Raw genomic sequence first — 13,694 nt, 5'->3', positions numbered from 1 at the left:
ATAGTGCGTGTGATTCTCTTTCTATCTTTTTTTTTTTTTTCTGGCCACAGGGAGAATTAAAGTATTGAAAGCTAACAGAGCTACTCCTGTATCTTAAGTGGTTTGTGCTTGTGTGTTGGTGCTGAAGATTACCAGTTTCTTCCCTGCTAATGGCCGTAGTCTATTTGTAGCCAGGACAACTGTGGTTTGTTACACTAGGGTAGATATCTGTGCACAATATCCGCATTTCTCGTGTCTTGTTTTGGAAGACGTTTACAGTGCGATGTGTGTGTGCCATTTTCAAGGAAGCAAAAGGGAGTGTGGGAAAATACCTCCCCAGTTAAAACTGGGAATCTTGCCTTGTTTGGCCTGCTGGCCGGCCTGAAATCTTTTTACAAAGTGCCCCCTTCCAGTTTTTAATTATGATGTTAATGAAGAAAGAAGGATTTTTGCTTTGGTTTGGGTTTGCTATCCAACATACAATGGAGGACTGAACTGATCTGTGGTTTATTAAATTATCCGAGAGAGAGGTTCTGTTGGGTAGCCCATAGTGTCATCAGGCTAATCCTGCAGCCCTTGCCTCAGTGCCTATGAGTTAGGGTGTTTGCCTATCCCTAAGGGCCACATCTTGAGGGACTTGCATTCAGCCCATGACTATTCTCCCTGTAATTGTGAGGCCAGGACCAAAACGATCATTTGCAAGGTATGGGGGTGGCTGCTGAACTTAAAAAGGGAAAGTACAGCAAATGTTATGGCTGCCTGGGTTTATTTTTGATCAGTAAGCTTGTCCTTTGGGCTCCTGGTAAGTTGTCCATGTAAGCCTTTGTGTCTTTGCTGAGGCTCAGCCGTCTTTAGGCTGGTCAGCAGCTGCTTTGTGACTTGTTGTACAGCATTAAGGCTTTCTATTAATTTAGCAACAAGATTGGTATTTGAGCAAAACAGCCAGCTGACCTTTTGGGGTTTATGCGCCTGCCTCTGTAACTAGTGAATATCTCTCCCCTCTAAGCGCACTGCAGTTTGTTGCTTAAAGTTCCTCGTACATCAGGAAATATTCAGAACCCACCACAAAATTACCTTCCCCCTAGCCCACCCACAGTGGCCTATCAATGAGCGTGAACGAAATAGAGCCACCTAGGAAGGTACACAGAAACCTCCAACTTTGTTTGCCAGCGATCCCCGGGAAAGGAGCTGTCACTAGCGCTGATGTTTTTGGATAGCTGCCTGCATTTTCTCCAACGATCCTTTGATTAATTTCTCTGTCAGTCTTTTTTTTTTTTAATGAAACTATTACAGTGCATCGTATTGCAGACGTTGATTGGATCTTGTCTGTGCTTTGTGCCTGTTTTGCTTTGTATTATATAGCACATATCTATCTGCAGCTTCTTTTCCCTCATGCTACTCTCCCTCCCCCCCCCCCTCGCAGTTCATAATGCTCAGCATCCCAAGTATCAGCAACGAGAGCTTTGCCCATACTGATTGCAGAGGATGTGCGATCAGCTTGAGGAATGTGTACTCAGAGCTTATGATCCTTGGGCAAGTGGAGACAGGGAAAAGCATGTGGCTTTCGGGGCTTGGTTGCTATTTACATCTCTTAATGGTGCTCCTTGATGGCCAGCTCCCCAGTGTGATCAGATGCAGAGGCTAAGAGGCGAGAGAGGCAGGCTCCAGATGTTGGTCATTTCCAATTGGCAGGGGCAGGAAGGATCACCTGGTGATCTTAAAAAAAACAAACAAAAAAAACCCCACCAACCAACCAACCAACCAACCAAACAAAAAAAAAACCCCTCCATAAAAGCACATTCCTTTCACGGGTGAGCTTGAAAAGTCAGGCTGCTGCTGAAGGAGGCGGCTGTGGGGTCTGTGGAGAGAAAGGCGGCAGAGACACAGTCATGTAGGAGGAGGGTAGAAAACAAAAGTAGAGAGAGTTGTGATAGGAAGGGATTAACGTGCAGAGGGCAAAGAGCGATGGCAAGGAGCCAGTGAGTGTTGCAGGCCAGGCATCGTTCTGAAATATGATTGCCTGGGTGACCCTGAAGAGATGGCAGGGACTCCTGTAAACAAACCGCAGGGACACTGAATGCTTTAACTAACCCTCTGTCCTCTGAGACGAACAACAAGCCCTGCGGGAAGAGAGAGGGGGCTTGTAGGACGTGTCTCAGAGCTATGGTAAATCCCTGATGGTATGTCTACACTACCACCCTAGTTCGAACTAGGGTGGTAATGTAGGCAACCGGAGTTGCAAATGAAGCCCGGGATTTGAATTTCCCGGGCTTCATTTGCATAAAGCCGGGCGCCGCCATTTTTAAATGTCCGCTAGTGGGGACTACGTGCCGTGCGGCTACACAAGGAAGCCTAGTCCGAACTACCTAGTCCGTGCCGCGTGTAGCTGTGCGGACATTTAAAAATGGCGACGCCCGGCTTTATGCAAATGAAGCCCGGGAAATTCAAATCCCAGGCTTCATTTGCAACTCCGGTTGCCTACATTACCACCCTAGTTCGAACTGGGTGGTAGTGTAGACATACCCTGATTGAATTGCCTAGAAGGTAAAGGTAGGAACTCTGCTACTGAATGCCGTGGGTGGGAAGAATGCATCCATGCGCGCCGGTGACTGGGGTGGTCAGTTGAGGCCCATTTTGCAGCCCTTACTTGAGCAAAACGTGCCTTGAATCAGTGCCGGCTGGGGTCCCTTCTGAGCTCAGGTAGCCGCAGGGGTGGTCTCTTTGGGGTGTAAAATTGCATTTAAAAATGCAACTGTGTAACCACTAAAATCTCAGCGGTTCCGCGCGCTGTGGGCAATGCCGTATGAAACTTAAATAAGGTTTATACAGCAGAGCCCGCAGGGAGGCTTCTTTGGGAGCGGGACAGGCAAGGGCTGCCAGGGAGCCAGCATGTAACCTGTGACAGGAGAGGAGGCAGCCGGGCCTGCCATGGACAGGGATGCTCTGGTGTTGGGGCAGGCAGGGAGCTGCTCCAGCCTTAGCAGTTAACCTTTTACATCCCTAGTCAAGCCTCAGGTACGATGCAGGGTTTTGAATCAAGTGGGCCCGGGGGGGAAGGGCAGAAATCCCTCTGCCAGTATTTAAAACCTCCCCATTTTGTGTGACCACAGATTGGCATGGTGGCCTGGAAAATGACCCTCAAGAGCCCCGAGTACCCGGAGGGCCGTGATATCATAGTGATTGGAAATGACATCACCTACCGAATCGGGTCCTTTGGGCCCCAAGAAGACCTGCTGTTCCTTAGGGCTTCTGAGCTTGCTCGAACGGAGGGTATCCCGCGAATTTATGTGGCTGCCAACAGCGGGGCGAGGATTGGTTTGGCTGAGGAGATCCGGCACATGTTTCACGTTGCGTGGGAAGACCTCGATGACCCTTATAAAGTAAGTGAGCACTTGATCTCAGAGGCCACGTGCAGCAGCAGAACTGTGGGATGTTCCACAGGTTGATGCTATATTTGTACCAACCAATCCCTGTTAGCAGAGGAGAGCTAACGCTCTGCCAGACAGACCCAACGTTAAGCTTTGGCGCTAGATCGTGAGATAGCAGTTACCCCAGGGATGAATTAGAGTCTAGTTTCCAGAAGGTCTGAGCATCCTCAGCTTCTCCTTCAACTGGCGTTGCGAGTGCAGAAACCCCCCTATTATTACCCCCTTCTAGGTAAATGCACCGTGGAAAGATTTCTTTTTGGGTGGAGCCACAGGAGGAATTAATTGATGAGAATGAGTAAAACTAATTCTTTGCCCCCACAGGGTTACAAATACTTGTACCTAACTCCTCAAGATTATAAGAAAGTCAGTGCCCTGAACTCCGTTCATTGTGAGCATGTGGAGGACGAAGGAGAGTCTAGGTAAGCTGTTGGACCTACTCTTCCTTCACCTGGGATATCTATGGGGCATGTGTGTCACTACTTTGTTCTCTTGTCTAGCCACAGGCCAGTGCGTAGCACACTGGCCCATCGCATATTTAGTCCCATGGTTACATCTGCCTTGTAGAACTACAACAGTAAGGCGGAAATGTTGTGTCTTGAGATATCTTGAACTGCCTATGAAATGTAGTGGACCAAATATTATGTGTGTTGCACTCGTGCGTCAGAGATGCTATTGTGGAGCCAGGGCTCCAGAGTGCAACTGTATAAACACAGAACGAGACGATGGTCCTGCCCCAAAAGAGTTCACAGCTTTGGTCACAGAAGTGCCTTCTCGGTTGGAAAACATGGCAACAGACACCACCCAAGTGAATTTTTAACCCAGTTTCATTCTGAGGCATCGGGGTAGCAGCAGAATGGTCCTTTCCAAACGGTTCCATTTCCTGTGCACACCTCTGTTCTCAGCACCTACCATGGCCACCTGCCCCCCAGGAGGACACTTGTACAAGTGGGCACCAGAAATGTTGAGAATGAGAAAGGAGACACTGAGGTTCTTAATGTGAGGCTGGAGGTGCAAGGGAGGGGGATGTGTCTGGGGAGAGAAAAGAGGTTTGCGGACAGATGGATAGGCTGTAAAAGGAAGGAGAAGGGAGGTTGGGAGTAGGAAGTAGCAAGAGAAGCAGCCCCAATTCAGGGAAGCACTTATGCACAAGCGTAAGCGTTTTTCTGGATCAGAGCCTTACGGAACAGAGAATGGTTAAGCCAGAAGGGGATGGAGGTGGGGAGGCAGGACTGAGAAGGAACATAAGAATGGCCATGCTGGGTCAGACCAAAAGTCCATCTAGCCCAGGATCCTGTCTGCTGACAGTGGCCAATGCCAGGTGCTCCAGAGAGAATGAACAGAACAGGGAATCCTCGAGTGATCCCTCCCATCTTCCATTTCCAGCCTCTGACAAACAGAGACTAGGGCACCGTTCCTACCCATCCTGGCTAATAGCCACTGATGGACCTAACCTCCATGAATCTATCTCGCTCTTTTTTGTACCCTATTAAAGGAAAGGCAAGAAAGAGGAGGTAGGAGCCTAATTCTAATTTCTCATTCTCTCCCTTTTTTATTTTGGTCCTGTTCCCGTCATTCCTTGCTCCTATTCCCATAATCATCTGGAAAAGTTTCTCAACCTTTTTTTTCATAAAGTATTCCCTTTTTCATATATATATATATATATATATATATATATATATATATATATATATATATATATATATATATATATATATATATATATATAGGTTAAGCCAGTATATAAATATAAAAAAATACCCCCAGTACCTACAGTTTTCATAGACACAATTTTTTTCTACCACTGCAACACATTTGTTTAAACTTAATTGTAGCTGCATGGGTGGTGAAATTTGTGGATGTAAAAAGTACAAAAATAATAAAACGCTGTAAAACTTAAAACAAAAATTCAGTTTTCTCCAAATTTCAGTTGTTGAGGGACTCCCTCAGACTTCTCTTGAGTACCTCTCAGGGTACTTGTACCACTGGTTGAGAAACACGGATCTAGACCACCTAATCTGCAGAGACAACAGAAGAACGTTTTTCAGTGGAGCTGACACCATTGCTGCTTCATAAATTTGTCAGTAACCTGTGCAGCTCAGCCTTTCCTCCCTATGGCTCTGCTTGGGTTGTCAGTGTGTAGGCCCATTCCTTGGTGTGCAGCAAGGCAGTGCGTTGAGTTGGTTTACATAAAACTTGGCCAGTTTCTGCACACTTCTGTTAGCAGCCTTAATGATATTTAGTCACTTCCTTAGCCTCAAAATGACCTGGCAAATCATTCGATCTTCTGTCTCAAAGACTGTCTCCCCCACATCAGGTATAAGATAACCGATATTATTGGGAAGGAAGAAGGACTTGGAGTGGAGAACCTCCGAGGATCTGGGATGATTGCAGGAGAATCGTCATTGGCCTATGAGGATATTATCACCATCAACCTGGTAACCCTCAACTGCTTTCTGTTCTTGCAACTTTGTCTCCGATTTCATCTAAAAATTTGACAGTGGTGTTCAAAATGTACATCTAGGGTCAGACCAATAGCTGGTGTAAACTTGCATGTCCCCCTGAAGATAGTGGAGCTATACCAGTTACCAGTAGCAGAGAATCTGGCTGCTTAAAACGTTTTCTGTTTCAAACAGCGAGGTGCATTTCCCAGCACATTTTTAAAGGCACTGGAAAGCGAAGCAGCTCTGGTTTGACGGAGTGGTCTGCTCGACTAATGAGCTGGTGCTTTTTTGTTTTGTTAAAACACGCTTCTCATCCTTTTTTAAGTGAAAGCTTATGTTCTGGAGTGCTAACGAGGGGATTCTTTCACCTCAGAACACCCAAAGGCCTGAAGTAAATACACTAGCCCCCTCAGCCCATGGAAGTCGATGCATTTTTGGAGGTTCGGCAGTACAGGGCACACGTGTGATTTTGTGTTTTTAGGTAACATGTCGAGCAATTGGAATTGGGGCCTATCTTGTCCGGCTCGGACAGAGGACTATCCAAGTTGAGAACTCACATATAATCCTGACTGGAGCCGGAGCCCTCAACAAAGTAAGTTCAGTGCATCAGAATTCAATTTTGATCATGCTCTTCGGTATGGACTGTTGTGAAATAACTGTGCTTCGGTGGGACGAGTTGTAGAGCGGGTGGATTTGGGCGATTTATTGTCTGCAGAAAAGCCAGAGCCTGTATGGATCAGGGAGACGGAGTTCCCTTTTCAATCCTTCGGACAGTGCTTCCAGTCCAGGGCTGGGTCACGGGGCAGTATGTGGGAAGCACGTGCTTCTGCTGCCCCTGTTTTGTGGCTAGAGGAATTCAGTCTCCAGGACTGTCACTTTTTTGTACCTACATTCATTTGAAAAAAGCTAATGTGATTTAGGGATGTTAAATGGCATTTAATCAGCTAATCAACTAGTTGATAGAATTTCCATCGATTAGTCGGTAAGGGGGGAAGCTGCAGAGTCGCAGCGGGATTAGTTCCTGGCCCTGGGAGCTAATCCCATGGTGGCTCTGCCTTTTAAATGTATTATGAGCCTGACGGCTCCTTTAAATGGATTAAAAGGCTGAAGCACTGTGGAGGGGACAGGGCCTGAGTCGGAAATCAGCTGTCCCTGCTCGCGCCCAGTCCCCCACTCTGCCTCTCCTGCCCTCCTGCAGAGATGGTGCTGGAGGGGGGGGACTGGATTTTAAGACTGCTCCCCCCAGCACCGACTGCTGCCCCCCTCTGATAGAGGCAGCAGGGAGGGGGGGAGGGAGCAGCTAGTTGAGTCACTAGTCGATTATCCGATAGGCACATGCTTATTGGATAGTCAACTAGTTGCTTACATCCCTAATGTGATTTTTAGGAACGATGCTGTAGTTGGGCTGAGAGGATGTATCCTCTCCAGACCACGACTTGATCACCATCATCTCTGTAATGTTGCTGTTATCTGCCAGAATCCAGTCCCGCTCTTCCACAAAAGGCATTCTGCAGCACGGTCGTCCCTGTTCGGAGTGTGCCTCAGCGCAGATTCTCTCGCTATTTTGCTTATCGGTCTGTTCTTGGCTACTGTCTGCATGCGCACAGTGGGCAGCATGTGGAAACAGAACGGATGTGCTTAAAATGCGTTCTCCCAGTAAGGCTGGGGAAATCTAAGGGAGGTTTGCAAGCACCTCCCAGTTTTATTGTGTTTTTTTGTTCATAAAATCAGTCTATTGGAGCCCGTCCATGTACATGGTGATTTTTGACTAGGATGGTCAAAGTTGTACAGCAAGGGCTTGTGCGGATTCTTCTGTTCCCTTCAGTGGGCTCAGGCCAGGTGTAATGTCATGTTCTAGCTGAAAGGAAGCCTGCTATGTAACTGATCTAGTAGGTACCCCTCCATAGGTAAATTAGGGGATGATCCTGGGAATCTGAGTCCCTTGATAAAGAAGGTCCAGTCAAGGAGGAGAAGATGACCCCTGTGTCCAGTGGAATCATCACATCACGTTCTGGGCTGTGCTAGCCGGCCTCGTTTCCTACGTAGCTCAAACTCTTGAGAGTGGAAAGTCAGTTGAGGTGGGCAGCTAGAATGTCAGGCAGGGTTTGCAGGGGTTTCTTAGCTTGGAGGAGTGATGTTTTGGACGGGGTGGGTCTCAGTCACCTTTAACCCCTTCCCTATCCCCAAAGTGTGGTGTTGCTACGAGGAGTGCTTTAGAATGCGCGTGTGCTAATGATGATTGTTCTGAAAGGGATGGGGCGGTGGGGATCTCAGCTATTTCAGTGTCTTTCTGAAAACTTTAAGCCGCAAGGAAAGGCCACTCACTTCCACTGCACCCAATGGCTTCTGATTCTTCCCAAGAGCTGATTTTTCCTTCCCTGCTGCCAGCGCTCCATTCGTATCATGAGCCCCATGTCCCAGCCTGCAACCCAGAATACGCCACGGCCACCTTGCCATCGTGCCTCTCACTGCGGGCTTTATTATATGGAGGGAAGGATTGTGCAGGCCAGAGTGCCTCTCTCCGTTGTGGCGCTTCGGGCTTGGATGGTCTGCGGCACATGTAGCGGGTGTTGCGTGTTTCAAGCAGTGCCTGGCAAAGTAGGGCAACGAAAAGGGAAATCGTCTCTCCTTGGATTACTACTTTGCAGAAAGTTCAGCAGGGTTCCTAGCCCCCCGAGACACTCCAGCCGGAGCCAGCCCTTACGCAGGCACATCAGGGTAGGAACGAGGTGTGTGTTCAGGTCCCTTTAAAAAAGATGAGCCAGTTTGGTACTTGCTGAAGTGACACGTGTTGCCTGGGTCAAACGTTCGGTGCAGTCAGTGCTGCGCGAGCGAGCTCCCCCCAGGTGACACGGCCAATGCGCTTCTCCTGCCTCGTCTGCTCTAGTCTGTGTAGGTTCTCGTACAGCACCCGGCACCGTGTTATCTGAACCCTCGGTAGGTCAGTGTCTTACTCTGCTCCAGTGGATCTCACCCAGCTCTGGCAACAGGAGAGTAACTAAAGCATGTCTCGGACCACTCCTGGCGTTTGGGAAGCTAGGGATCTGAACTCACTCCTGAACTTGGTGCACTGTGAATCCTTCTTACCTGTGATCCTGATTCTCTCGTCTCCACTGTTCTATGTGTAGGCCTCTTGAAGAGGATCCGCTGATGGTCTGTGAGCTACATCTGACATGGATGCATGTCCACTGGGGTTTAAACTGAGACGCCAAACCCATTCCACTTGAGATTGTAAACAGGGTTTGAACAAAGAGTCAAAGGCTAATTCTCTTAAATCATCGAGCCACCAAAGCTGTGGCTGTTTCAGATTTATGCTCCGTATCCTACTTGGAGAGAAAGAGCTTGCCCTTGAATTCCAGAGGGAGATGGCATTTGAATGCTCTTTGGTTGATAGGCCGTGTGCCCATTAGCCAGAGAGGCCATGTCTACACAGTAACTTTATTTCGGAATAGCTAGTGTTATTTAGAAATAACTTAGTCCGTATCTACACAGCCAGCAGTTCTTCCGACATAATGTTGAAATACTGTCAGCTGGCGGCTCCTGTAACCCTCATTTTATGAGGAGTAAGGGAAGTCAGAAGAAGAGTGCTCTATTTTGAAATAAGTGCTGTGTAGACAACACCAAAACTTGAAATAAGCTATTTCAAAATAAACTACGCAATTGACATAGCTCAGATTTTGTAGTTGATTTCGAGTTAAGCCCTGCTGTGTAGACGCGCCCAGACTGATTAAACAAAATCTTCCCTTGTAGCAGTGAAGAAGCTACTTTGTGGCATGAAGTATCTTTGTTTGTTTTGATCTTTGCTTGTATAAAACTCGAAGGATATTTGTGTGCGTTTTAGTTTTGCCTTTCAGTGATCTGCAAGTGAGACTTACTGATGATGCTCATTCTGTAGAATGGCTAGACTGTGGAGCGCCCTCTGGAGCAAAAACAAAGCATTTCCTTATGAGAGTTGCAATAAAAGATTTACATCATCCCTTGCACCAGTCACAGAGCTAGTGCACCAGTCAGAGAGCTGGTGATTAAGGAATTTAAGTACTCCCATATGTTGGTGTCAGTCACCAATGTAAGAATCTAGGTAGATTAAAAAGACATTTCTACTGTGTATTGCGGCTGGGAGTGAAAATGTCCCAACATAGTCAAATGTAAGTAATTCTTTGTTTTTTTTTTTGTTATCAACTCTCAGCCACATAGTCTTGGAAATTTGGGACAGAATTTACAGTACTAACTTGGTGCTAGTGTTTTTGTAGGTGATGCTGGAGACAACAGTTACGTGCGTTCTCATGTGTACACACGCACCGTTTTCAAAATGTCTTTTTCCTCTCCTGTCTCTAAATGTTCACTTTGCTTCTTGGGTGATAAGCTGCCTGTGGAGTTTCCCACAGAGATGGAAGAGGCTTGGTTTCCAAATGAGCAGTATTTTTGTTGGAAATGTGTTTCATTCAGTTCTTGTAGCTACAAAACACAGGGATCTTTTTCCATTTTAAAAAAACCCCAAGAAATAAAATAGACTACCTTATCTGGTGCTGACCTTGTTCATTTTAATTAGGTAGGGCCAGTCGCAGGGGAGGGGTGTAGAGAGAAAGGTATAGCTGCCAAAAGCAGACTAAAGCCTATAACTTAGACAATGGTGTGAAATACATTATCATTTTTAGCTGAAGGGAGCGATCAGTTCTGGAGGTTATCTAATCATGTGCTAGCTGCTTTGCTATGTCCGTGTCAATGCTCTTTAAGTATGGAGTCAAATCACCGTAAGACACCAGATTTTGTGCAGATTCATTAAGGATCCTATCAACCTCTTCGCCTACCAGATGTGAAAGAGGAAACTACCACAGCTTCTCGGTGTTGTTTTCCACCCCCCATCATGATGAATCTGCCTTCATTTGCAGCCCAGACTCATGTGCATATTGAACTTTATGATGGTATAAATAGGGAAGGATGCTATGGATGGGGTTACCAGGACCGTGACTTTTCTGTACCCCCTTTTGTCTTCTCCCTTGAGCATCAGCAGGCAGTGGGGGAGGTGGAAATGACAGAGTGTGTGTGTGTGTGTGTGTGTGTGTGTGTGTGTGTGTGTGTGTGTGTGTGTGTGTTGAGCCCATTGACCCCCCTGAAAATTGAAATAATGATAATGCGCATCTCCTGACTGCATCAAAGTATCAGCACATCAAAAGCCAGGAGGCATGAAATGCAAATGATAAAGTGAAAGCAGATGGATTGTGCATGATCGCCTGATGCCCAATGAATTTTAAAAGGTGCCAGTTCACATGGGGAGAAGGGCTGAAATAAACACGTTATCCCTGCAATTTTTTTTGTTCTTGCCGCTCACTCCTGACAATATTTTTTCACACTTCAGCGAGCACCCACCTCTCTCTCTCTCTCTCTCTCTCTCTTCCCTTCTCTCTCCCCCTCCCTCCCTCTCTTTCTCTGTCTACCTCACACATGTCTCGGGTCATGTCGCTGCAGCTCCGGTGGAAATAATAAGATATAAACCACGAGGTTGTTATTTGCATAGAAATAGCATGGAGCCCCAGGCAGCATGGGAGAAGGACACAAAGATCATTTGTCTAAAATTTTAATGAAAACTTTTGCTGAGGCAGATTTTTTTTTTAACTTTTCCTTCTTTCCAACCATCCACCCCCTGCCCCCCACCTTTCTTTCCTCGTCACTGGCTTAACATGGTGCGATTTCCAATGAGATAGATGACATGCTGCCTGTCGTACTGGCGGAATGCAGTAACATGTAAATTTCAATTTGTTCCCCTTTTAATAGAAGTAAGGCTGAAGAGCCTGGCGATCCTAATTGAATGCATGGCGTCCATGGCTCAAGCCTTTCTAACTGCACTCCATTTCAATGCACACCTGATGTTCCCAATCCTGAGCTGACCTGTTTATAATTAGTTTGCATCTCTGTGTCTTTCTTTTCTTCTGATGGGATTTTGACTGGTTTTTCTCATGTAAACAGAGAGGCACAGTGAGGTCTTAGCTATAGACGTGAGGTTTGGGGGAGGGGAGGTATTAGTGGAAGCTGGGTTGGGCTTGACGAGTTGGGCTGAGCTTTCAAAAGGGGCTAGTAATCTTGAAATGCCTCCGTTAGTTGGGCGCATGCCTTACGACATCTTAGGACTCCACTTTGGAAGCCCCGGGGGGCCACAATGATACTCACAGCACATGCCGAGGGCTGCCACCTAAAATCAAATATATATACAAATATATATGCAAATCAAAAAACAGGACTAACAAGATGGTTTATTAGGTGATGAGCTTCCGTGGGCCAGACCCACTTCCTCAGATCAAATAGCCCATGAAAGCTCATCACCTAATAAACCATCTTGTTAGTCTTTAAAGTGCTACACAGTCCTGTTTTTTGTTTCAGCTACACCAGACTAACACGGCTACATTTCTGTCACTATTATATATGCAAATAGCTTCTTTCACACTGACGGGCATGAATACAAAGATTACGGCAAGACTACACAACACGCAGGCCCCATTTAAGTCAGTTCTGCTGATATTAATACAATGCAACATTTACCCCATTTCCACCCACATGACAGCACTTTTAATGAGCAATGACAGTCCAGGAATTTAACGATTAAAGCTCATATCAATAGAAGACCAGTCTATTGACTCGCCGTTGTGGCGCCTGTTCCCAGTGGAGGCCGTGTTCAAAGGATCCTACCCGCAGACCGCACGTTGAACCATGCGTAAACCCAAACTGCACCGTGGGCCGCATGCTAAGTAACCCTGCCTTAAGGGGCACTGATTTTCAATGGGAAAGATGCTCAGTGTTTTCTGAAACCTGGTTTTGTGCGTGCGATGGTAATGGGGCCATCCCTCCCAGTCCCACTCTACCTTTAAGGGTAAAGAGTCACTTGGTCAGGAATGGGAACAGGAGTACTCAATTATGCAGCCTCCACAGTGGGAACATTGGCAATTTCCATCATGAATCGCACCAATGATCCATCTAAACCAGGATTCCATCTCCCATCATGGGGCACTTCCCCGCCGTATAGAACTGTGGAATAATCTGCCCACAGAGGAAGTTTCTTCCTGGTTCCTGGTTTGTACCCTGAGGTCTGAGAGGTTTACATGCCTTTCAGAGATGTGACCCAGTAAGGATGGAACGTTGGTTGTCTTAGATCTATATTGATATACTAGAAGATTTACCCGGCATTGCTCGGGTCCTTACCTCAAATTAGTTTAGTTTTGTTTTAATTTGTTTGGATCATTGTTCTAGGCTGGGGCTGGGGATGAGGGTTCAGGATGCTGGCTGCAGGGAAGGAGAACTACCCTAGCCCTCTCTCACCACAGCAGCTTGGAGCCAGATGAGAAAAGCTTGTCCATAGCTGCTGCAGTGGGAACAGTTGGGAAGGAGGAGTGTAGTCCCCGACCTGGGGTACAGACACATAGACACACAAACTCTCTGAAATGTTGTAGATAGCTGTTCCTTTCTACACACCTGCCTCCTGTTGGCCTGATGGGACTACAGCTGTGCCAGTCCCCGTGTCTGGCTCCTTGCTGGTCATTCTGCAATATAACTGTCCCTCCTGCCAGACCCCTTCCTTTCCATTTTATGAGAAACAATCGAATTGCAGTCACATCCGGTTGTCTTGGCGCAATCAAGTGTTTTGCTTGCTTTAAGTTAGGATAAGAGGAAGCTGCCTACCAAAATCTGGTGACCTTAGCTCTTACTGTTTAGGAAGATTTCTTGATTTTTTTTAGGGTTCAAAAAAGAGCTAGATAAATTCATGGAGGTTAGATCCGTCAATGGCTATTAGCCAGGATGGGTAGGAACGGTGTCCCTAGCCTCTGATTGTCAGAGCCTGGAAATGGATGACAGGAGA

At 46.8% G+C, this 13,694-nt stretch overlaps 1 protein-coding gene across 10 annotated transcripts in view; it reads left to right on the top strand.

Annotated features, from left to right (window-relative positions):
• The window catches only part of ACACA (acetyl-CoA carboxylase alpha), a 229,179-nt gene that overhangs the window by 138,107 nt on the left and 77,378 nt on the right, over positions 1-13,694 (top strand). For all 10 annotated transcript variants that reach the window (XM_075904774.1, XM_075904771.1, XM_075904768.1 and 7 more), the window contains 4 exons: positions 3,090-3,359; positions 3,729-3,826; positions 5,722-5,842; positions 6,330-6,440. In XM_075904774.1, the coding sequence (XP_075760889.1) occupies positions 3,090-3,359; positions 3,729-3,826; positions 5,722-5,842; positions 6,330-6,440 (600 nt within the window). The remainder of the gene's footprint in view (positions 1-3,089; positions 3,360-3,728; positions 3,827-5,721; positions 5,843-6,329; positions 6,441-13,694) is intronic.

The sequence above is a fragment of the Pelodiscus sinensis genome, chromosome 21 (genome assembly GCF_049634645.1).
Source record: "Pelodiscus sinensis isolate JC-2024 chromosome 21, ASM4963464v1, whole genome shotgun sequence".
Classification (NCBI taxonomy): Eukaryota; Metazoa; Chordata; order Testudines; family Trionychidae; genus Pelodiscus; species Pelodiscus sinensis.
This window is presented reverse-complemented; position numbering and strand designations above follow the sequence as displayed.